This window comes from Macrosteles quadrilineatus, unplaced genomic scaffold (assembly GCF_028750875.1).
Source record: "Macrosteles quadrilineatus isolate MER2022 unplaced genomic scaffold, UCM_ALF_1.0 Scaffold_2__2_contigs__length_208266976, whole genome shotgun sequence".
Classification (NCBI taxonomy): domain Eukaryota; kingdom Metazoa; phylum Arthropoda; class Insecta; order Hemiptera; family Cicadellidae; genus Macrosteles; species Macrosteles quadrilineatus.
In genome coordinates this window covers 48,288,242-48,313,686 of record NW_026542595.1, presented here as the reverse complement: position 1 = coordinate 48,313,686, position 25,445 = coordinate 48,288,242, and the positions used below count along the sequence as shown (strand labels likewise).

Here is a 25,445-nt window from a genome sequence, read left to right as displayed (position 1 = left end):
AAGGGAGAACTTCTTCATGGGGAGCTGAAGGAGGAAATATATATGTCCATTCCTGAAGGAGTTGAAGGAACACCTGGCTCCGTTTGCAAATTGCAAAAGGCGCTATATGGCTTGAAACAGGTCCCATTAGCATGGAATCAAGCTATTCATTTTTTTCTCATTTTTTGAGCAAGATGTTAGGATTTTTTGTTTGTTAATTGTGTCAAATGTAAAATTATTAAATTGAGGAGGGGTGTTGAGTGCAATTTAATATTTGCCACATGTCTGTTTTTAATGTTATACTTCAATGATGAATACCAGATGGTTAAAATTGTTAAATGAGTTGTTAAAAACACATATTTACAAAATTTACTTGAAGAAAATTATATTCACGGGTCACACAGACTCACTTAATGGTGGAAAATTGTAGCAACGAGGTATATTTTTATTGAAGGGTTAAAAAGCAATTAGGTAAGCAATTAAAGTTAGCATTAGAAGTGCAAAGTCATTAAAAACACACACGTAGTTGTCTTTAAAGCCGCAGGTAGGAGAGTGGTTCCTTTGACATGTACGTTGATACGGCTGCAATGGTTTACTTCACAAGCTGCATGCTGTCACCCCCTCACATGGTAGCCAATACTTCAAAAACTGTTTTCCTGATACATAAAAACTGTGATTTTAAAGCTACTTTTAACGCAAATGAGGTGTAATATCAAAAATTTAAACGCTGTTGGCACCTATTTAGTTGCCATAACAGCTAGTCTTGCTTTGACACGCTTAAATTACTGAAAATGATAAAAGTTATGGCGATTGTTGCTGTTTCATTAAAGTAAGAACTTACAAAAATGGATTTAAATATTCAAAATCAATCAGGAATTAGTTAAACCCCCCCCCCCCAAATATTAAATCCCCCCCAATGTTATTCTTACAGGTGCATTATTCTAAATCACGTTTACCCATTTCTAGATTAACTGGATATCTGAAATTTGGCATGATTGTTGATCTTGCGCCCTTTTCGAAAAGTGACATTTTACAAATATAACTCCCCCCCCACGAAAATTAAAATCCCCCCCCCAATGTTATTCCTACAGGTGCATCGGTCTAAATCAATTTTACCCACTTCTAGATTAGCTAAAGATCTGAAATTTGGCTCAATTGCAGGTCTTGCGCCATGGCCCATTTCTTTTACCCCCAACCCAAAAAGGGGGCCTGGGGCGAGCCAAAGGCGAGTAGGTATCTATAAGGTTTAGTGTTATTGATAATCTCTTGTAAATAACAAGAGATTATCAATAACACTAAACCTATATGGGACTAAACTATATGGGAGACCCAATATAGTTTTTCCCCAGCTCAAATAGAGCTTGCAAAAACGTCAAGTTGAGACTTTTTCACAATAAATTCCTATTAACACTAAAATGAATAGATAACTATGCAACAATGCATATCGACTGATTGGCAATGAAATAATGAATACAGGGATACCAAAATGGGAGCTTGTTTTGACGTTAAAAAGTGTCTTATGCTACTTGTAATTTGGGTTGCGTAAAAAAGACTCTGAGTACAATATACTCTTTAGATAGAAACCAATCACGTACAGGACGTTTGTATATATGCTATATATTTTTTGTCTATATTGTTTAAATGGTAAGTACTATCATATTAGTAAACTTTCACGTCATCTAGTTATAGTCATATAGTTATAAAGAGTCATCTATTATTTTATAAAGGTAAAAAGGAAATAATTATGAGGATTTCAAAATTTTAGTAAACCATTCTTAATCTCATTTAGTAGAGTAACCCTTTCGAAATCACCTTTCATCATACTGTAAGTAAGTAAGTATTGTATCCAACATGGCAGTTTACGAAATGTATATAATAAGTAATACTCTTGCACTATGTATAATACGTATTTTATTATAAGTTGTACAGTAAATAGATAGTACAAATAAAGTCCTAACAAAAAAGAAACACAAGATGGCATTGTGACAGTGACAGTATAACTTGTGTCCGGTCCGGCCCCCAGAGGCAGGGTTTACTAATGTCGCCTGTAAATCTTGTAGTTGCCTCTGGGTTTACCTTCACTGCTTTTTGTTATAATGCTGCTTAAGACCTCAAAACTACATTTGGAGCCACACTCGAATAAAAATACATTGGATCGTCAAATGTTGAGCTTTTAAATGGGTACTTTTACCGGTTAGAATAAAATGGGGTGTGGACCGGTGAATTTAATGGGGTAGAAAAATACTTTCAGTTGCATTGTTTTTCGAATGTATTGACCATGCGTGTTGTATTGTACCATAACTATTCTGGCTTTACCTCCTTGACTTTATCACTTACTCTCAAAAACTTGAATTTACCAGAAGGATTAACCTCCTTTATTGTTTTAGCAGTATTAAAGTACTGACGAATTTAAAGTTTATGGTTCCCAATATCTAACTTCCCAAGCTAAAGTTCTTATATTCAGTTTCATGTTTCTTTGTGAGGTGGTTATTTTTACCCCGTCGTCTTCCCATTAAAATGGTTAAATACTACGCAATACCAATTGTTATTACTTGTACGCTTTTAAATAAAAATGCAATTGGACTATTTCCATGATATAGACCATTTCCACTTTCTCTCCCTAAACTGGAGGAAGTATTGTTGCCGTAATAGCTTTCGAGTTTCAGTTTTGGGTAAAACTATCCGTTTCAGGACCCCTGAACTCGAAAAATGGTTTCTAAAATGGTGTCTGTGTGTGCAGAACTGCAGACCGTATCTGTGGTCCGATTTACATAATATTTGGTAAGTGGGTACTAATCTGTATCTTTATCAGGTGTTTTTAATTTTTATTTTTTTAATGGTGTTTTTTTTCATAAATTCATAAGATAATGGATTTTCACTCATAGCTTAAACGATGTTTATTAAATTATTTTTGTTATGGTTCTTTTACTAGAAAGAAAATGGGTCAACCCCTAATGCTATGAAAAACTGTCTAAATGATATAGCGATATGTATGGTTTCCCCATAAAAAGCTTACTTTAATCTCTTGGTCATAAGTATTTTTATAGGGGCATACAGGTTGTTGACTAGCTAATGGGAGCAAGTATGTGTCAGATTGCTGATATCGTTTATTTATAATCCATACTATTTACACCGTATGCTACTGTCATTCATAGTTTTATCTTTATTGAATCATTGAGTGTTGAAAATTTACTACTTCGCATGGTTATGATTATGGTTATCAGTCCAAGAGTGTAGTTTGTACCTATAGTTAAAATTTTTAACCATAAAATACATTTTTATTGTACTTGCAATGACCTAGAGTGCAATAACCTCCTCTTGTACATGTTTAGAGTCAACGAATGTGCATGTCTGCAATATATTTTAGTGTTAAAAATACAGTATTGTTTAACACGAAAGGGTGTTATACTGTCGTGAACAGTGTGCAGTAAATGACAATGAGAGAGAAAGACGAGCCCTAACAGTGATGAACGCGGCGCTGCGGGGACAGTAGCTGGCCATTGTAGAGTCTGATAGTGGCTTTAAATCTTTTAAAGACTTCACATCTTCGGCTTTGCAGACATTTACTGATCAATGCATCAGCCTTAATGAAAATAATAGAATCACGTACAAGTCAGCGAAACTTTTATAGTTCTGTGAATCGTTGGTTCGTCGAATAAGAGCTTCATTATTTACCATGGATTTTACGATGGTTCCTCGTATTCTAATAAACTACATTGCAAACTTATTAGTTAATGAGATATTCCAGAAAATTTCTCAAATAAATTTGAAAATATCACACTATACGATTCTTGATGAATGGTTTGATAATCTACCACTAACACTGAAGTAATATTACGATTTTTATTATTATTAGTGTTGTTATTGCTGCCATGTATATGTGAGTTTGTTAACAAAAATATGAGTAAAGGATGAGTGTAGAGTGGAGTGTTATGCCTTGTGTGATTTATTTTGAAACTTTCAAACAAGCTACAGAAGAAAATACATTATTTTAATGTAGTGGGACAAAGTTAGAAACATTTGATATATTGACGAAGCTAGAAAGGACCTAAGGAGTATGGGAGCAGACCTGGAGCTGGCAGAGGGCAGAGGATCCTGGAAGCACATGGTTGGCGAGGCCCAAGACCGCCTTAGTTTTCAATTGGCCACACGAGTAAGGGCATGGAGTAAGTAAGTGGGACCAAGTTTAATTAATACAACCCCATTGTTTGTAGAAACCACTCTACGTTTCGTAGCTTAAATATTTTACAATTTTGCTTATTAAAACAGATTGTATGGATTAATAATAATTTCAAATCAAATTAGGGGTTTCCTTTCTAATATTCAATTTATAAAGGTCTTTGTCTTTTTTAATTTTTAGTAGATGTAGGTAATAGCATCGAACAAATTTTAAATACTTCGTATATTGCCTAACAATGGTTTACAAGAACTCTTCCCCCGACCACAGATCAACAGTCTCTCCGGGGGAATAATTCCATGTAATGTATTGTTCTATTATTGTACTGTTTAATTTTTGGAATAAAAGTATGTTGATTTGATTTGATTTGAATAGCCTTCTGGTTAGCATCTCGGACTGAGGGTGGGACAGGATTCGTCTTCGGCATATCCTTAAATGTGGGAAATAAAATAAAAAAATTCTGGCACTGTAACTACATTAGATTGTTTATCTCTGAAAAACACACCTGAACAGTCTGAAATAGCTGTGCCCTGCACGTGGCAACGTATAATGCAGCTTATAATTATGTAAAAATAAACCAAAATACATAGTAGAATTAATATAATTGGTGCTGACATTCACTATTTAGTTATTTGTTAGAATGTTTTCCTAGAGGAGTAAAGGGAATACACAATTACTTGTTGTAACGTCTATTCATAGATCCACGCCTGTTTTCATGCTCCGAATATAAGTCAATATTTCAGTATATGGCTGATTCCATTACCCATACATACTTAATACATTTTACGTGATTTTTTATTCATAGTATCTACAAAGGTAACTTGACTATGAACGATCCAAATAACGGGTATTTATAACACGCTTGAATTGGTAAAAACAAAAAACAAAATATACGTCTAATAACACTAGTAATAATATATTTACACTTATACTGTTGACTCACAAGACGGTAAATACACATGGAAGATGGTAAGTGGTGATCGATTTCGATTGGACACGCTAATCATCATCAGACCCAATAGGCGAGCTTTAGTCTTGTGAGTCAACTCAACAGTATAAGTGTAAATATATTATTACTAGTGTTATTAGACGTGTATTTTTTTTCAGGTAATGTAATAACACGTACGATGTTGATCAAGAAGTTATTCAATGAGTAAAATACATTGGTCAGAATTTAATCTTTCTCTGAGTGTTGAGTTGTTGAAATGTTAAATGCTGTCTTCTACCATAACTAGTTTTGCTTATGAGATGTAATAGTAAGTTTATTGGCATTAATTTGTAAACAGGCTGTCCAAAAAACATATCGTTATTAATCATTCAACCACCAAAACAACTAAATAGTAAAAAAGCAACAATTTAAAAAAAATCACATTTGACCACGCTCAAATTATTTAAATTATTTAAATTATTACTTGTTAACGAAATAACACTTTATTCACAATAGTCTTAATAACACACATTTTAACATGTATACAAAATCTATAATAGACGCTTTGCATTTGGTTAGTGGCGACATTGTTGTTGCGTGTTTCGCTTAGTTTTGAGCAGTAGATTTCCCGGGTTTGCGCAAACTAATTTGAAGCTTTCATTTCAAGGTGTTTAGCAGTGTGCTTTCGTAATTAGAAGACAGCAAAGAGAATGCGGAGTTTTTGAAGATACATACGTCCAACAGCAATGCAGACTATTTGATAAGGTTTTTAAATGAAATCTTACATGCTAAACGCCCTTATACCTAAAAATGGAAGGGAATTAAATTTAAGAACACCTTTACACAACTATATTATATGTGTGCGATACTTTGTTTGTGTTATTAGGATTATGATAAATAACGTACTAATATGGAGCATGTATTTAATTTGATAACAAAACTGTGTGGTAGTAATTTTTGTGTTGAAATTCCTAAATATATTGTCCAAGAGAGACAGTACATTTAGACATGTATATACTGTATGGTTGTTTAACATATGGTTATTTTAAAACAAAAATAACAGCAACATTAAAGGAAAACAAAATTTGCATATCGGTACCATAGTTATACCGTTGTCATTGATAGATCGTCATTAAATATCACTCTAAAGCCCTACTCTAATTATCTCCTATTCCGGAAAAATATAAGAAGATACTTAACAGATCGTAGCCGAGTGAACTAAAGTTTCTTAATGTGATTCTCTAGCAAACAAACGTGTTCAGAAAACCTATTAAAATTACTTGTTGAAAATATAGTTGTACGAATGGCCCGGGTACAATGCAATTCGTCCCGAAAACAAGGAATAGAGTTACTTCTTATACTATTGTTTAGGATTTCGATAACTAATTACACAATCTGTTGTCTAAAATACTTATATTGCCCTTAAAATTGTCTTAAAAGCAGTGTTGAACTACAAACGAAAAGGGCACTTTCAGTTAACTCAACCAATTAATCATAAATTAAATACCGGAAAACAGTTGGCAAAACATACCTTTATAACCTATTCAACCATCGCTACAAAACTCTTTCTACCAAAAAACTTCTTTGTACGTCACAGCCAAGTAGAACTCAACCGAAAGTCACTCTAGCAGCGCGTCGTGCCAAATTGTGCACAGCCTTCGATAAAACAAAAACTGCACACAACAATAAAAACTGGACCGGCTTGATTCCGGGTAGAGTTTTTCAAACAATTGGTCTTGGAGAGCCAAAATGGACCTTATGAATCTATTGTACTGATCTCAGCAGTTGGAGGGCAGATGAGGTAGCAGTAAGGTGCGTCTTGTCCTTAGTTACTTCACCCTTGTTACCATGGAGGTCTTGTCTAATGCCACGACGGCAGGAACCACCCTTATCAGACCGGAGGACTACTATCAGTATATTGATAAAGGTAAGATTGAGCGATTTTTACATTTTTAACTTATTTAAATGCTTTGAAAAACGTGTTGTGCTCCGGAAGTTGTGTTTTCTTGGCCTAATCTATATAGATTCTTGGCCTAAGTACATATAGACGTAGGGGCTGTAAAGGTAGTTTGATATAAATTATTTCAGATAAATTAGACACTCTCATTGACTGTTTATTAAATTATATACATCACATTACCATGTTAAATTGTTAGCCAGTTTTTTTATTTACGTAGTTGATTCAAACAACCGACAAAGTGTACTGCTTTGGAATGCATTTGTCCCATAACCTTCAACCAAGCTAATTGAGGACAACTTATTTTAAACTACAGTAAGCTTATGCCACACCAACAATCATAATTTTACTCGATGTGGGCTATTTATTAATTTACAACTAGTGCATTGTGTTAGAGGCTTATTCAACTACAGTATGTGTTTTGTGAATAACAATTATTGGCTACAGATGGTCTAAACGGGATGTCTTGATGTCTAAACCCTTTTATTTTGAACACTGGAAGCAGTGTTCAAAATAAAAGGGTATAGGCTAACCATTATAAGTGTACCAGTAAATTAATAAAATAAATCATCTAAGTACATACTGCGTAACATTGTTCACAGTATGTCGTGAATGCAGCATTAGATAATTTTGAATCTGCATTGGTTTGAATCGCACCTGAATGTTAAGCGAATACACTACATTCAGTTGCTTTACTGACCCAGTTTCCTGGCACGTAGTTAGCAAGCCATCACCACTAGGCCGACTCATGAACTGTAGCTTGTGTGCTCAAGGAAACTGTTCATACAGAACATTGCTTCGTTGCTATCTTTCATGTATGTAACCTTTGAGATTCATAACATATAATAAGTTTCGTGAGGTAAACAATAAAGGTTTTTTTAGATTAAAGTGATTTAGTGTTTCAAAAATATATCAATGAGTAATATGTTGTTTAAATGATATCAAATATAAATGGCTAGTAATACTTTTGTTCCGCTTAAAATACAGTAAACCAAAAATATGTATAATCATTATATTTAGACCTCTATAGGCCAATAATTTAGGTTGCATTACTTTGCAAAACATGTGATTAAAATAGTGGTTGGCTATGCTATAGCATACTTATATGATTGTCGACAGATTTTTTCAGCGAAAATACGAACTAACTTATCGGTTCGTCAAAATTTTGTTTGGGAAATTTTTTTGATAGCTACTTGTTAAGTTATATTTTTGAGATTCATGAAACTAAAGAGGTATAAACACGTTCAGTTACCTATTTTTAATAAATTCGCTGTAATTTTATGGGACATAAATTCAACCCAAATTATGATTGAAACATTAGCGGACAAATACTTTTTAATTCGCCTAATGTAAAGATAAAGTGTTTCATACATATAATCTTATGAAACGTACTAAAATAATGTTGGACAAAAGTGTTTAAATGTTTAGATGCAATCGGATACAGCAACATCGCAAAGTTTCCAAAATAATAAATATCATTAAGGTTTATTCTTTGAAAAAGATTTAAGGATTTTTGAATTGGATGTCCAAGTATACTTCAATTATAAATGACAATGTGTCTTTCTAAAGTTTACCAACCATAGAGGTTGTCCTTGTATTTTAATATGTCGTTGGGTTTTCAAAGCTTACCGGTCCTATTGTGCTAACAAACTTGTAAAGTTTTTGATAGAATCGGATGAAATTTCGATGATTTTGCAAAGTAGGGAAATATATGGCATTAAGGACATATTGTGTCGCTAGGGAATTGTCTGACGTTAAAGTTATATTGTGACGGTAGGGAAATGTATGTAAGACCATCTACCGTTTGTCTTTTCGCAGATAGTCGTCTTTAAGTTTAGGTTCCCACTCATAGTTATAGCCCAACAAACTACAACAATTCTTGAAAATTGGGTCTCGTTCTAATTTATGTATTTGAAAATGTATATAGATTTTCATAGAAACACTGGTACGATCAAAATAAGAAATTATATAAATCACTATGACTATGATATGAAGAAGATGAAAATGATATGAAGATGAAAACTAATTTTCTTGATAGCACTTCTTAGCGGTAATAGAGTTGGAAGACCTGCCTTCTGTGTGTAATGACTGTTGTGGATTGTAGGTCCGGATCTAACTTTTTATGGATTTTTTCAGATCCTAAAAAAACTTTTAAGGAATTGATCTCTTTAATTCCTAACTTTAGACAATAAGCGCAAACACATTATGATACATGAATGACTCCCGGATGCACAATATTGCCTAAACCATTTCATTTAGTCCTAATGCCCTGATCATAGAATTTAAACGAAAAATTATATTTTATCTTTGTTTGTAATGTAAACAATACAAAGTTTCATATTTCCTAGTAAACTTCGTTATATAGTATAGTTATTTGTGTAACTAGTGGTGAAAGTGGCACTTTGCTGCACACGAGAGCAATGTTTACGCACGAGCCGCAAGCGAGTGTGGAATGATCTCGAGTGCAGCAAAGGCCTTTTTCACTCGTGTTACACATTACATTTTTCCTACAGTCACTATAAAGCATATAAATAATTAGTCTTTCAAACACTATGCAACACGTTTTTAGGTTCAGCTGGCAACACAAATGGTGCCCTAGAGAAAGTAGTACCCGCGGTCCATATCACTCCGCTATTTTTCCTCGGCAAGAAATGTGCTCCGCGTTTTGAGAATATAGTTCCGTATGTTTTTGTAATTTGAATTGGTTTCCGCGCCTAAAAAAAAAATGCTTAAATGGTATTTTCTTGTTTATTAAGATCGTAGGAAGGTTTTAAAAACGTTTAAAAGAAAAGTCCAGAAAGTTCAGAAATACCGAAACTATAAACACGAAATGACAGGTTAAATCATAGTTATAATAGTCAATCAGCTGTTCATAGTATAATTATATTTAAGTGTTGCCAACCTATTTCCAAGCGTACACGGATTACGTGCATAATGGAACCACGCTGTTTTGTGTTGTTTCGTTGGAATCCTGATGTGCGGCAAAGTATAACCCGTACGGCAAAGTATAAACCGTACGGCAAAGTATAAATATGCAGCAATTAGCAGCTTTCTGTACTATAAACAGTACAGGGAAGCCAGCTTTGTCGGGTGACTGTAGGAAAAATATTGTAATTTGATTGTTGCTCATTTCATAATCCAACTCCTCTAGCTTTTGGGCGATTTCACCTGTAGGGCGCCGTCTGGTTAACTTCCGCCTAATGTTGGCACTAGCTTTCACGGCCGTTTTCAGTTTGTTGACAAACCGTAGTTTCTTTCACCTCTCTTTTCTGGCCAACGACCTTCTGGCCATTGTGTTGGCGTTGAATGTTGGTCGCCTCCTAACAGTGGAGACAATAGTCGTAGTGCTCCTACGACCAGGGCACGAAGGGGTTCCCGGCGACCTGCGAATTCTAGTCAAACTCGAACTTCTGGGTGTCCCTGGAACGGGTTGACAACCACCCGAATGGGGCGTCCTTGACCTCGGTGGCGAATAAGTTTGCCCGTAGGGTGGCGAATACGTCTGTCCGTATGTTACGTTGAACGGCGATCTGGTTTTATAAGAAGCTGATGGATACGCTCAATGTTCTTCCGAACAATAGGAAACGAAGGGGCAGTGGCAGGCTGTGGCCCGACTGGTCAAGAGTGAAGGGTTGCATAACCTCGAAGCAGGTGTGAACAGTTTCCCGAATTGGAGCACGGGAAGTTTGCTATTGTCGATGTAGCATGAAACCGTTGGTACGTCTGTACGGGCCTTTGGGCGACATGGACGAAGACCTACCTCTCGCAACCGTGGGCACAACTGCCGTTTGTCGTTGACCCCGTTGACATAGTGGAGGAAGGTGAAATGGCCAATCTTGCCACAGCGGTGGTGCTTCAAAGTCCTGCTGCGTTGTCTCCACCATCCTTAGGTTTGACGTCAAGACCAACTCCTACCATCGCGACACCGCCACCTGGTTGCTCGTTCTGGGCCAACCCTGAACTTCAATAACCGACCAGCACGCCGTTCAACGTGACCTACGGGCAAACATATTCGCCACCCTACGGGCAAACTTATTCGCCACCGAGGTCAACGACGCCCCATTCGGGTGTTTGTCAACCCGTTTCAGGGACACCCAGAAGTTCGAGTTCGACTAGAATTCACAGGTCGCCGGGAACCCCTTCGTGCCCTGGTCGTAGGAGCACTACGACTATTGTCTCCACTGTTAGGAGGCGACCAACATTCAACGCCAACACAATGGCCAGAAGGTCGTTGGCCAGAAAAGAGAGGCGAAAGAAACTACGGTTGGTCAACAAACTGAAGACGGCCGTGAACGCCAGTGGTAACATTTGGCGGATGTTAACCGGACGGCGCCCTACAGGTGAAATCGCCCAAAAGCTAGAGGAGTTGGATTATGAAATGAGCAACAAACAATTTACAATATTTACTATATAACGAAATTTAATAGGAAATATAAAACTTTGTATGTTACAAACAAAGATAAAATATAATTTTTCGTTTAAATGCTATGATTAGGACATTAGGACTAGATGAAATGGTATAGGCACTATTGTTCATCCGGGAGTCGTTCTTGTATTATGAATTTAGTGTAAGCTACATATTTTTCACAGCACGTGTTTATGTGTTTGCGCTTATTGTCTAAAGTTAGGAAATAAAGAAATCAATTCGTTAAAATAATTTTTTAGGATCTGAAAAAATCCATAAAAAGTTAGAACCGGACCTACAATCCACAACAGTCATTACACACAGAAGGCAGGTCTTCCAATTTTATTACCTCTTTGAAGTCGCATTCGAACTAAAGCGTGTTTGTCGTCATCTCATGATTAATTCCCCAGGTCCACGTTATCTCTTGCAGCGTTCAACTGAAGTTGTAAGTTTCATCAAACTGCCATAGACCAAACACGTAATGTAACATAAAATATACACATCATGGATATCTCAGTTAAAAATAGTTTGAGATAATATTGCAGTAAGAATGTACCATAAACAATATGATAATTTATGTACTGACACTGATACTGTATAACCTTTTGTCTAGGTAACTTACTATAAGATCAGTTTTGATTAGTCTCGATATTATCCATTTTCTAATATACAGGGTGAATAAAAAGTCAAGACCCCCCCCCCCCCTCTAATATTTTTCCAAGTAAATATACAGAGATATCCTAGTGAAACCTCATTTTGAAGGGTTTACAAAAACTTAAAGAATGGTGAAAACTAGAGGTTGCTATCTCTTCTCTATCCAAAATGGTAGCCCGTCAAATGTTGTAGAAAATCAATGGTAAAATTGGTTCGTAATTGTAATATTGGCTACCATTTTGGATAGAGAAGAGATAGCGAACTCTGGTTTTCACCATTCTTTAAGTTTTTGGAAACACTTCAAAATGAGCTATCACTTGGTGGGGGTTTACATTGAAAAATTTTTAGTTGCCCCCCAAATCCCCCCTTTTGGGGGGACACTCAAAAATTTTAAATGGAAACCCTAATTTTTTGATACTTTGTTTTGAAGTGTTTACAAAAACTTAAAGAATGGTGAAAATTAGAGGTCACCATCTCTTCTCTATCCAAAATGGTAGCCAATATTACCATTACGAACCAATTTTACCGTTGATTTTCTACAACACTTGACGGGCTACCATTTTGGAGAGAGAAGAGATAGCGACCTCTAGTTTTCGCCATTCCTTAAGTTTTTGTAAACACTTCAGAATTAGGTGTCAATTGAAGGGGGTTTACTTTAAAAATATTTGAGTTACCCCCCAAATCCCCCTTTTGGGGGGACACTCAAAAATTTCAAAATCATAAAATGAAACGGAGTATGTTTTATCTATGATGAAACATCCTGCTAAGATTGCACGACCACCAAAAGGATATGTCTGTATATTTAATGGGGAAAATATTAAAGGGGGGGTGGGTCTTGACTTGTTATTCACCCTGTATGTATTTATAGCAGCTTAATGCAAGTTGAATAAAATTTTTGTGTCAGTACATAAATTATCATATTGTTTATGGTACATTCTTACTGCAATATTATCTCAAACTATCTTTAACTGAGATATCCATGATGTGTATATTTTATGTTATATTACGTGTTTGGTCTATGGCAGTTTGATGAAACATACAACTTCAGTTGAACGCTGCAAGAGATAACGTGGACCTGGGGAATTAATCATGAGATGACGACAAACACGCTTTAGTTCGAATGCGACTTCAAAGCGGTAATAGAGTTGGAAGACCTGCCTTCTGTGTGTAATGACTGTTGTGGATTGTAGGTCCGGTTCTAACTTTTTATGGATTTTTTCAGATCCTAAAAATTATTTTAACGAATTGATTTCTTTATTTCCTAACTTTAGACAATAAGCGCAAACACATAAACACGTGCTGTGAAAAATATGTAGGTTACACTAAATTAAGGAACGCGGCAGCGTTCCGCCCCGCCAAGTCCCCCAGCGGTACTCAGCTGCTGCAGTGTATATATACATGACGTGACAAAGTGGCTTTTTTACTCGTCTATAGCTCTGAAGAAACAAAAGCTATTAAAATAATTGTTCATCCACTGGATAGGGGCAATCATTCTTAGCAAAATAAACAAAAGAATTTAAAAAAAGGTTGTGTTTGAGCCAAGAAAAACTAGTTTGAAAATTCACAAATTTTCCGTGTTCTCCTTCTTCTCCTTAAATGTTGACGGACCTACAGCCCAAACCACTGGCTCAATTTTAATGTTTTTTATGTTGTTTGAAAGCCCTTAGCGTGTAGATGTGCCTTTTGAGGGTCTCAAGTCGGTGCGTTGACCCATAAACCCTTGGCAAGCCCTCAAAGTACGATTTTGGCCCATTTAAATAACATGGGATTAAAATCAAAACAAAACAAGGACCAGCTGCGATTAAATCTCAATTAATTTAAAATGTTAGAGAAATTCATAGGAACAGCTGAAACATTATTTTAAAACTTTTATAAAGTATTTTTTTCAGGTATACCGAATGATTTGAGCTACTTACTATATAAAATTACTTAGAGCAGTGATATTCCCCGATACTTTCCATTGAAAAATGCAGTGTACTGATGGTACACTGGTACAGCAGCTCGTCATTTTTAACAGTTTAATACTACTTATCAAAACATATGAAACCTAGGAACTTGAAACTTAGTACTAGTACTAAGGTTAGTTTTATGTTTTGATACACTAAAACAAATACAACAATCGGGAAAATCCGTCTACGTATGTTAAACAAGCAAAAAAGTGAATGTAAAAAGTGATATGTAAATTTAGGATAAAAATGAGTTTTTCAATATTTGTTTTGCCTTATGCTATTTCTAACAAACCTAATCTGTTTGATTACATTTTTACTTCTCTAATAAGGGCTCAATTTACACTAGTCTTTAGATATACGGGTTTAATTATCGGAACACTTATGTAACACCAATGCATTTTATATGTAGTTGTGCCCTGGTCTATATATAAGAGAAAAGAGGATTTTTATTTTAACTGTTAATTTTCTACAAAAATAAATAAAATCTAACAAAAAACCACTAAGTGGTAACACTTCCCCCGCCAAGTCAGCAACCCAAAAAAGACAATAAATCACCACTTTTCCGCCAAGTAAAACAATGTAATGTATGTAATTTTGGCCACTTGGCGGCAGACTTTTGCTTGATCACTTTAAAAAATACCATAAAATTAGTTTCATTGAGCAAGTATCTCTCCCAATAGTACATTGCTAGATGAGAGCTTATTTTACAAAATTTGACCTTAATTGTGTCACATTTCATAAAATCATAATAGTGATGGTTTTATATTTACTGATTACCTCGAAATTATTATACTTAGTTGGACTAATTAATTAGAGAAGTTGATTTGTGAAATTATCCACCAACGTAACTTTAATGAAAAAAAACAAGCAAAAGTCTGCCGCCAAGTGGCCAAACTTACATACATTACATTGTTTTACTTGGCGGAAAAGTGGTGATTTATTGTCTTTTTTGGGTTGCTGACTTGGCGGGGGAAGTGTTACCACTTAGTGGTTTTTTGTTAGATTCATGATACATGAACGACTCCCGGCTGCACAATATTGCCTACACCATTTAATTTAGTCCTAATGTCCTATTCATAGAATTTAAACAAAAAAATAAATTTTATCGTTGTTTGTAACATATAAAGTTTTATATTTCCTATTAAATTTCGTTATATAGTAAATATTGTAATTTGTTTGTTGCTCATTTCATAATCCAGCTCCTCTAGCTTTTGGGCGATTTCACCTGTAGGGGACGCCGTCCGGTTAACTTCCGCATAATGTTGGCACTGGCGTTCACGGCCGTCTTCAGTTTGTTGACCAACCTCTCTTTTCTGGCCATTCTGTTGGCGTTAAACGTTGGTCGCCTCCTAACAGTGGAGACAATAGTCGTAGTGCTCCTACGACCAGGGCACGAAGGGGTTCCCGGCGACCTGCGAATTCTAGCCAAACACGAACTTCTGGGTGTCCCTGGAACGGGTTGACAACCACCCGAATGGGGCGTCGTTGACCTCGGTGGCGAATATGTTTGCCCGTAGGTCACGTTGAACGGCGTGCTGGTCGGTGATTGAAGTCCAGGGTTGGCCCAGGGTATCCCTGGAACGGGTTGACAACCACCCGAATGGGGCGTCGTTGACCTCGGTGGCGAATATGTTTGCCCGTAGGTCACGTTGAACGGCGTGCTGGTCGGTTATTGAAGTCCAGGGTTGGCCCAGAACGAGCAACCAGGTGGTGGTGTCGCGATGGTAGGAGTTGGTCTTGACGTCAAAGATAAGGATGGGGGAGACAACGCAAATAATAAGTAAAGAGTAAAGCATAGTATGGCGAACAAAGCAAATAAATATAAGAAATATAAATGTAAATTTATTAAATAAAAAAAATCATAATAATACAAATATAAATACAATTAAAAAAATAGAAACAGGAAAAATGTTATATACAATACTAAACTTCATTTTGAGGAATGTGTTGTCTGGGTAACTTACTATAAGATCAGTTTTTATTAGTCTCGATATTATCCATTTTCTAATTATGTATAACCTATTAATTATCTTCGTTAACTTAATCTCCGTTAATCTTCGTTCTTTAACTATTATCATCGTTAACGTTTTTAGATTGTTGTGCTGGAAGCAGTGTTCAAAATAAAAGGGTATAGGCTAACCATTTTAAGTGTACCAGTAAATTAATAAAATAAATAATCTAATTACATACTGCGTAACATTGTTCACAGTATGTCGTGAATGCAGCATTAGATAATTTTGAATCTGCATTGGTTTGAATCGCACCTGAATGTTAAGCGAATACACTACATTCAGTTGCTTTACTGACCCAGTTTCCTGGCACGTAGTTAGCAAGCCATCACCACTAGGCCAACTCATGAACTGTAGCTTGTGTGCTCAAGGAAACTGTTCATACAGAACATTGCTTCGTTGCTATCTTTCTTGTATGTAACCTTTGAGATTCATAGCATAAAATAAGTTTCGTGGGGTAAACAATAAAGGTTTTTTTTTAAATTAAAGTCATTTAGTGTTTCAAAAATATATCAATGAGTAGTATGTTGTTTAAATTATATCAAATACTAATGCGTTCACTTGTCACAAACATACATCCATACATACATCCATACATCCATACATCCAAACTTTCTCATTTATAATATTAGTAGGATAAATGGCTAGTAATACTTTTGTTCCGTTTTAAATACAGTAAACCAAAAATATGTATAATCATTATATTTAGACCTCTATAGGCTAATAATTTAGGTTGTCTTGGCCAAAGATGATTGTCTGAACCTAAATCATTTATAAATTTATCATGGTACCTTTAGAATCCGTGGGTTACTAAGAATTGTATAACAAGTTATGTTTTTGTGGCTTTTGTTCAAGCAATTTTACATAATATGATTTATTATTTAGGTGCATTTTGAAAAAAGTTATCTTTAACATAATTCTTCGTAACGTGTGGGAAGAATCTTTCAGCTTGACATTTGCCTCGTTACATATGCTTACGCTGAACAATCAAACTTATATTGCTTAAGCTAAACTATACAAGTTTCATTTTCGTCTGAAAAGTATTTTAATGGAGATTAACAAAGTAAGCTTCAAAATAAAACTTAAGCACCAATTTAAATAGTCATCACTAAATAAAAGTACAGTAGAAAGAACTCAATGTTTCGGATTAATATGTCCCTATCCTCAACTTAAATGTCCAACATCTTCAGAAAGAGTTTAGAAGTAAACATTTGCATTATAAAGCTAAATATCGGTAAAATGAAGTTAGATTATTATCGAAGTTTGCTTAAACTCCATGTTATACTAAACCGTTTATGTTTGTCTCAAGAACAAAAGAGGGAGGTTATAAAATGTCGTGCCTGAAGGATTGATCGTTTCATCAGTAATGCGTTGAGCGCGGAGACGATATCATCGCCTAATGGAGACATGAATAACACATGGCGCTGTGATTTGTGCCTTCGACACTATACGTAGACACCCAACTTGGCTATTTACGATCCTACACCTATACTTACTTCTTATGATGACACTCTAATAAAAATCTATCTCATGATATACAACACAGGTTACCACTTTCGCCAAAAAAGTTGTCGCTCTCTCATCATAGGCTATATCAAATACAGTATCTCATACCAAGACATTGTCATAACAAAATTACTTATACTGTATAGTTTGTATATAGAAATCTTAAATAGGTTATCTTGACTCACGCCAAATATGCACTCAACACAAGACATTGGCCATCATAGGCTATCTCGACTATCGCCTACTCTAGCATCACGATCAATGACCGTGCTCTGTCACCCTCATATTAGAAAGTTTACCTGATGTCTACATTAACACCAATTTGGATGCCACAAGGAAACACCCTAAAAGGATATCTAACCTGGGGCCCTATTTTTGAAATGGTTGACAGTTGACTCTACAGTCAACACTCAACTCAACCAACAACAGGATTTGGTATTTTTGAAATCCAACAGTTTGGAAGTGAGTTGGAAATCACTAGTTGAGTGACTCGTTTTGGAAATGTAGAGCATACGACCACCCGAAATTCAGATGACGTCATTTTAAACCAATCACAATGCAGAGTTTTTGTGATCTTCGATTTTACCTCTTCTTACTCTAAAATCTGGATCAGCTAATCTCAATCTACCATATTTCGAGATACTGAGGTAAACTGTCAACTCCGTTCTTGAGAGATTGAGGTTATGTCTTGCTTAATCTTAGTGATTGCAAAAGTACCTTAATATAAACTTATAAGTATTAACAATAAAATTTACTATGGATGTTTGATTATTTTATGGTGTAGCTCATTATAAGTTTAGGCATATCCTAAATACATTATTATTTGCTTTCTTCGTATCTATTTCAGGACACATCACCTTATTTTAGTTTTCTTCATAGTTTTGTTTCATGTTTTTATTTAGGTTAAAGCTTATGGCTATTTGCCATTGCACTGAAAGCTTATCGTAACTTAAATTAATTTGATCCCTTTGTTAGGTGAATGGTATTGAAACAAACTATGATATTGTTTCTCTCTACCAATCTTTAATACCTTAAATCATAGGTCTAATAACAATAATTATCTTTTAATAAGTTCAATTAAGTTAGTATGCCTAGTGTATTTCAAACAAATTAAATAGTCTTATAACAAAGTAAATAGATTAAATAGTCTAGTATTGACACAGTAAATAAAATTAACAATCGCATAAAGTATTGGGTGCTAAGACATTGACAACAAATACATAACCTCTAAATCACAATTAGTAAATTAAAGCAATAACAAAACAATATGGCGTCGACCCAAATAGAGTATTTTTTTGCCAAAAGAGAGGAAGAAGTAAGTGCAGTCAACCTCCACTCAACAGCTCGATAGGTGTTGAGTAGTTTTGGTTGTATAAGTCCACCGTCAATCGTTTCAAAAATACGAAACGATTGGAAATAGAATGACTCGACACTCAACTCAACAGTCAACCATTTCAAAAATAGGGCCCCTGTTGTGGTATCACTTTATTCGTTTAGGCGACTGGCTTATATGATTATGATCTCACACTACCTAATCTGGCATTATTATCGGCAGCATTTAGTTAAAAGATAACTAACACCAACACTGGTATTACTTTCAACACATTAGTGGACACCCACATTATGTAACCAGCATACGTTATCATTGGCTGTAGATACAGCTGATATTGGTCAATAACAAATATACAAATGTTATTTCAGTCTCTCCAGAGTCTTCCTAAATTGCACCATCCTTTTTATCCATTTACCATAAAATAATAACCACACGACCGATACGTCAATTATACAGGGTGAATAAAAAGTCAAGACCCCCCCCTCTAATATTTTTCCAAGTAAATATACAGATTTATCCTTTAGGTGGTCTACATTTAAAATTTTTGAGTGTCCCCCAAAAGGGGGGATTCGGGGGACAACTAACAATGTTTCAATAGAAACCCCCTTCAAGGGACACCTCATTTTGAAGTGTTTATAAAAACTTAAAGAATGGTGAAAACCAGAGCTCGCTATCTCTTCTCTATCCAAAATGGCAGCCAATATTAACAATTTTACCGTTGATTTTCCACAACATTTGACGGGCTACCATTTTGGATAGAGAAGAGATAGCGACCTCTAGTTTTCACCATTCTTTAAGTTTTTGTAAACTCTTTAAAATGAGGTGTCACTTGAAGGGGGTTTACATTTAAAATATTTGAGTTGCCCCCCAAATCCCCCCTTTTGGGGGGGCACTCAAAAATTTCAAAATGATAAAATGAAACTTCCTGCTAAGATTGCTTGACCGCCAAAAGGATATCTCTGTATATTTACTTGGAAAAATATTAGAGGGGGGGGTCTTGACTTTTTATTCACCCTGTATATTAATAAAAAAATAAGCACCATGAATATGGGTGTTATAATTCACTACCTATAGATTTACAATTTAAGACCTGACACATCAACTGTCATTGTCTAGGATACGAGCCATCGAGGCGATTGGTGACGTTATACATGACACCATAACTCTGATTTAATTCCGACACTATCTTAAACACGTTTCATGCTATAACACCAACCTTGATTTTCATAAACAATCTGACACATAACTCATTATTAAAACCTGATTTCATATTATCGTATATTTACTACCTCTATCTCAGTTTAGCACCAATACTTGATAAATGGGTTGTTAAAGAATTTATACTTTGTTTACTGCATACGTTAACAGTTTTATGTAGACTATAGGTATAAAAAAGTATCTCTCTTCACCATGACCTAAATTTTAAAATAGTAAAAATCACGCCTATCTTCACATATCAATTGGACCAAACAAACTGTAAAAGTAAATTGCCTTTATTTGTGTTTTTTGAGGCTGTGGACACAATGTGGGCCTAAAAATGGAAAATGTCTGCATTAAAACCACAAATAACAACGTACTACGTGTTTTAGTCCTGCACATGGAACCGGGTTTACTTTTGTCTCAATTTCTTCAAAAATCGATATATTTATTTATTCTACGGTAGTGTAATTTACAATTTATCTTCTATCTGTATCCTTATGCAATAATGGGGGTTTCTGTTACATTCCTTTTCAAGCCAAACTACTAAGCAGATTTTTACGATTGACGCGTCATTTTAAAGCTTGATACCTAGCAAAGTGACGAATGGTAATTAAAAAGATAATTTCCTTTAGGGCTTCACCTCCATCATGTTTTAATTATTTCTAGAGTCTAAATTTTCAAACATAAAGTTCAACTATATTGTCAAAGATATAGTTATGCTGACCAAGTTTCTTTATAGTGGTTACAATGTGAATTGTAACTTAACACATGTTCCTTCAGTTGAATGTTTATCCACAGTCAGATTGTAAACAAGAGACTAAACATCTTTTGACATTTATGTAAATAGGCTACCTTTTTGAAAACTATGACCTGAATGAGGTAATCACTCTTTAATTATATTTTAAATCTACAGTAATATCGAAAAATGTATTGTAAATTAGCAGTTCTATATACCTAACTATCATAAACAAACATATTGAAAGTTTAGAAACACTACAAGGACAAGATGTACATTACTACACTCATCTGATTGCAGAGGGAGTCATTGACACGTGGTTGTTAGTGAGCACTCCGCTGCCTGTCCTGTCTACGATAGTTCTCTATCTGGTAGTGGTGCTCAAACTGGGACCTAGCTACATGAGATACAAGGAACCAATGGAGTTGAAGCGACTCATGATGTTCTACAACCTCTTCCAAGTGGCCTACAATATGTGGATGCTTTATTTGGTAAATATATTTACAGTTTTGGTGTGAACAGAAATAAAATCAACATAAAATGAGGTTACTAAGCTGTCGTCAATCAATCATATATTTGTCGTGATGACTATAGTTTCGGGGCTACAACCCCATTTTCAAATATTTCCCTTCAGTCCTCAAATTGTTAGACTATTTTCCTGCAATTGCCGTTGTCAAAATACGTCACACATACACATGGAAACATTAAGATTTACAAAAATTATGTACAAGTGCGTGCGGCCAAGGACAAAACCAGAATAAAGTGGAAGATTTGAAAATGGGGGTTTAACCCCGAAACTACAGTCGTCACGAACAAATATAGGATTAATTGACGACAGGTTAGTAACCTCATTTGGTGTCAATTAATCAAACCCAAAGGCAAATTATGTATAAAACAAAATCAACTTTCTCAAAATCTAAACATTTAAAGGTACAATATTTCAAATGGGTTAAGACAAAAATCTGCAAACACGCTCCCACCACCCAAAAAATGTCATTTTACTGACGGTTTGTGAAAAAAACAAGTCCCCTTGTGATTGTAGATTCAAGTGCCTTCCTCTATTTGGTGAGTAATAGATGTTTTTCGCACAACAATAGCTCAACCAAAACCTTAACATTTATTTACGTTGAAATGTCTTCTTATTCTTGTTTTTGGTGCGTGACTGGCGCAATGTTGGAGCATGGGTCCTTTTAGCCAAGCATAATTTGTTTTATTTTTATTTAATTTCACAGGTGTTTTCCTCCAGTGCAGCTATCAGGTACCTGATTGACCACAGCTGCCACCCTACCGATCCTAGAAACACATTTGAGTTGCGATATGTTGTAAGTAATTGCAACCATGTTTTTAAAATGAATGTATATACCTTATTTTTTCAATTATAAAATCAATTCTTTCACTATTAGTCAGTAAATGTTTGGAATTAAATTAATATGCTGTCACCTTTTCTCTGTAATAGCATTATCATGTCAGTTTTAAGCGTTTAAAAGCCAAAGTAATCCAAATAAAGTGCACGTTCCTCATTTCGACCGACTTTGTTTGCACGTAATTGGGATAATGTGTGCACGTTATAGCATACATTATCAAACTAACAGTATTTGAGTAGCATGCAATATTTGACTTATGTTTGATTGAGTATCATTCAATATTGACATGAACGTGATGATGTTTGCGTTTCAGTTTCACCTCACTTCTTGGCACTACCTTTGCTCCAAAATTATCGATCTTCTGGACACGGTAAGCCTGGTTAAAGTTTACGTTAATACGTATGATGAATATTTTATATGATTTAATCTGTGTAGTGGCACTTGAAACAATGTTCTCTCTACAAATGTACGTAATCATACGTATTATAGTAGTTTATTAATTCTTGAAGCAGCATGAATGGTTTTAAAATTGTGAATCTCCTATTGGTTAAATTCACAACAGTGTTTTAGTTAAGTTTACATGTGTAAAACACGGTATCCGTTGTGATTGAAGCGCGAAAGTCACTGCCCTAGGTGCACGAGTTCATATTTAGTCAATAACTGTGTTATAATGACTTGATCTCGTGTTTAGACTGTAATATGAAGATCTACCTACAGTACTTAGGTGATGAGGACGTTGTCTGTGTGGAGAGATCCGTTGACTAAAAGCAATAACACTATTTTAACGTTATATAGTGCTTAGAAAGATCAAAATAACCAGGCAATTTCAATAGCAGAACTAAGCACTGATGCTTAGTTCTTTAATCGAAAATTGCCTTTGGCTGTTTATGAAACTGCAACATTAAAAAAGACTTGAGTAAGAGAACATAAATCCTCTAACCCTAAATTGGAATGTATTATAACTGTTAAAATCTCAATACAAACATCCAGCATTGTTATATATTCGAACTTTAAATTTAAAGTAAAAGTTATTTTGCAATATGAATTATAGTAAGCTGGATTTTTCAGTGCATAATGGTGCTTCGGAAAAAGCAGTCTCACATTACCTACCTTCATCTTTATCACCACGTGGCGATGGTGTTCTTCACCTGGGTGTCCATGAGATACATTAGAGGTATTGGCTAAGTTTTATTAGTTATTTTCTTATTCATAAAATACGATGTAATTTAGGTCATTTGGCTATTCGTTAAGTTGCTAATGATTGAGCCACTGTATTAACGTTGCCAGTGTAGGTCAGATGTATAAAACATTTTTTTTTTATTCAAGACAGTTTTTTTCTAGACTGTTTTCATTAAAAGTACACGTACAAGCACACGTGATTGAGCTATCCTATGAGAGATATCCTTAATATATTTTCCTGGATATTTTTAGGATAACATTTGTAAGATGTTAAGCACCCGCAAATTGATTATGGGATGTCTTAGTAGAAAAAAAAACAATTACTATGTGTTTGTTGTTATTTTACATAAGTAAATAGCCAGTGTTTTGTTTCAGCTCAACAAGGGACGCCACCTATTATCCTCAACAACCTAGTCCACGTGGTTATGTACACATACTACTTCCTGGCCAGTCTGGGGCCCGAGGTGCACAAGTATCTTTGGTGGAAACGCTACCTCACCAAGTTGCAACTGGTAAGGCAGGCAATCCAAGCGCTTTTGAGGCTGTAGTGAATATTTACAATTATCATATTTATGTAACAAGCTCAAAATGGCTCAATCGCCAACTGGTTATGGTGTTCGATATTACATCTGGTAACTGGTGTGATCCCAAATATTTGTCTAGGATTTCGGTGGCTTTTCTTGTTGAGATATCAATTAATAATACTTTTGAAAAAAAGGTCAACGTTAGAAGGTAAACCGACCAGGGTTTGAACGTTCCATCGCTAAAGACCGTAAAATTATAATAATTTGGACATACAAAAAAAGAAAATCAGACAACCGCATTCAGATAGTTTAGGGCTAAGTTGTTTTACTTGTATTTTGTGAGTTTTACCTTTGTTTGATTTGGATGACACATTCTTATACTTAGGCTCTGAAATAAAATACATATACTTGTTTTAGTTTGCATAAAATACGTTGAGTTTAGTTTCAACCTTTGGTTATCTTTCACAAAAAATGATTTTAATTTTATTGCCATTATCAGTTGAATGGCTAGGGACATCATGGAATACTAATTACTTCCATTGATTCACAGACACAGTTTGCCTTAGTGATCGCCTACCTGGCCTACTTGTACCTCAACAGCTGTGAAGTGTCTCAAGCCTTCAACGTCATCTGGATAACCAACGTCAGCGTCATCGCTGCTTTCTTTGTCAACTTTTACATTCAGACATACGTCATCAAGCCTAGGAGGCTTCACGTCAAACCGGAGTGAAAATTTGAATATACCATAATGCAGGGGCTACAGACATAACTGATTAGGAGAGCTTTAGCTGTAAGCTTCAAGATGACAGTAAGATTATACAGGTGTTTGTGAACTATCTCGAAAAAAATCACAGGATTATTCCTTGGGTTAATACATGAATATTTTACATTATAAACATGGGTCGCCGGAGCTTCGTTTTCCGTCTGTCTGTCTGTATGTGATTTTTATAAATAACTTTATAACTCGAGTTTGAATCGAGGTACAAACTTTAAATTTGACACACTTGTGTATTTTAACGTGTTACACAAACATGCAAAATTTCATTTCGTTGACTATAGCCGTTTCAAAATGGTGGCCATCTAAAATCTTTTACCTCAAATTACATGAAAACTACTAGAGTTAAAAAAAAAAAACACAAGAATAACAAAATTTAGGAAATTTTATACCAAATCAAATGACACCTAGATTTTAAAGATCGGACAACAAACAGCTGAGTTATACATTTTTAAAATAATTAATAATTTATTTACTGGCTTTTAATTGTTATTGTTTATTCTTTAAAATCATCTGAAACAGAGTACATTACGTAATCTTAAACAGATCTCAATAGTTAAGGTAAAAATAGGACACTTAATACATTTACCATCTAGTAAAAAAACTAAATGTTGTTGTTAGGGCAAACCTGTCTTACATTGTTGTAACAATTTAGAAAGGATCAGATGATTTTAAAGAATAGACAATAACAATTAAAATCCAGTAAAGAAATTATTAATTATTAATAAAATTAATAACTCAAAATAATCATGTGATCATCATCTCAAAAT

At 35.0% G+C, this 25,445-nt stretch overlaps 1 protein-coding gene across 1 annotated transcript; it reads left to right on the top strand.

Annotated features, from left to right (window-relative positions):
* The first annotated feature begins 6,885 nt into the window (after positions 1–6,885).
* On the top strand, positions 6,886–24,875 carry LOC128984753 (elongation of very long chain fatty acids protein 7-like). Its single transcript, XM_054404108.1, has 7 exons — positions 6,886–7,011; positions 21,134–21,324; positions 22,066–22,155; positions 22,511–22,567; positions 23,266–23,371; positions 23,752–23,888; positions 24,451–24,875. The coding sequence occupies exons 1-7, from the start codon at positions 6,933–6,935 to the stop codon at positions 24,628–24,630; spliced, it is 840 nt and encodes a 279-aa protein (XP_054260083.1). The 5' UTR covers positions 6,886–6,932; the 3' UTR covers positions 24,631–24,875.
* Positions 24,876–25,445: the final 570 nt, after the last annotated feature.

Bases quoted from the DNA above. Each gene is read 5' to 3' on its own strand.
- LOC128984753 (XM_054404108.1), top strand. From the start codon at position 6,933: ATGGAGGTCTTGTCTAATGCCACGACGGCAGGAACCACCCTTATCAGA. The intron at 7,012-21,133 runs GTAAGATTGAGC...ATCTGATTGCAG, and splicing joins CTATCAGTATATTGATAAAG to AGGGAGTCATTGACACGTGG. The intron at 22,156-22,510 runs GTAAGTAATTGC...TTTGCGTTTCAG, and splicing joins CATTTGAGTTGCGATATGTT to TTTCACCTCACTTCTTGGCA.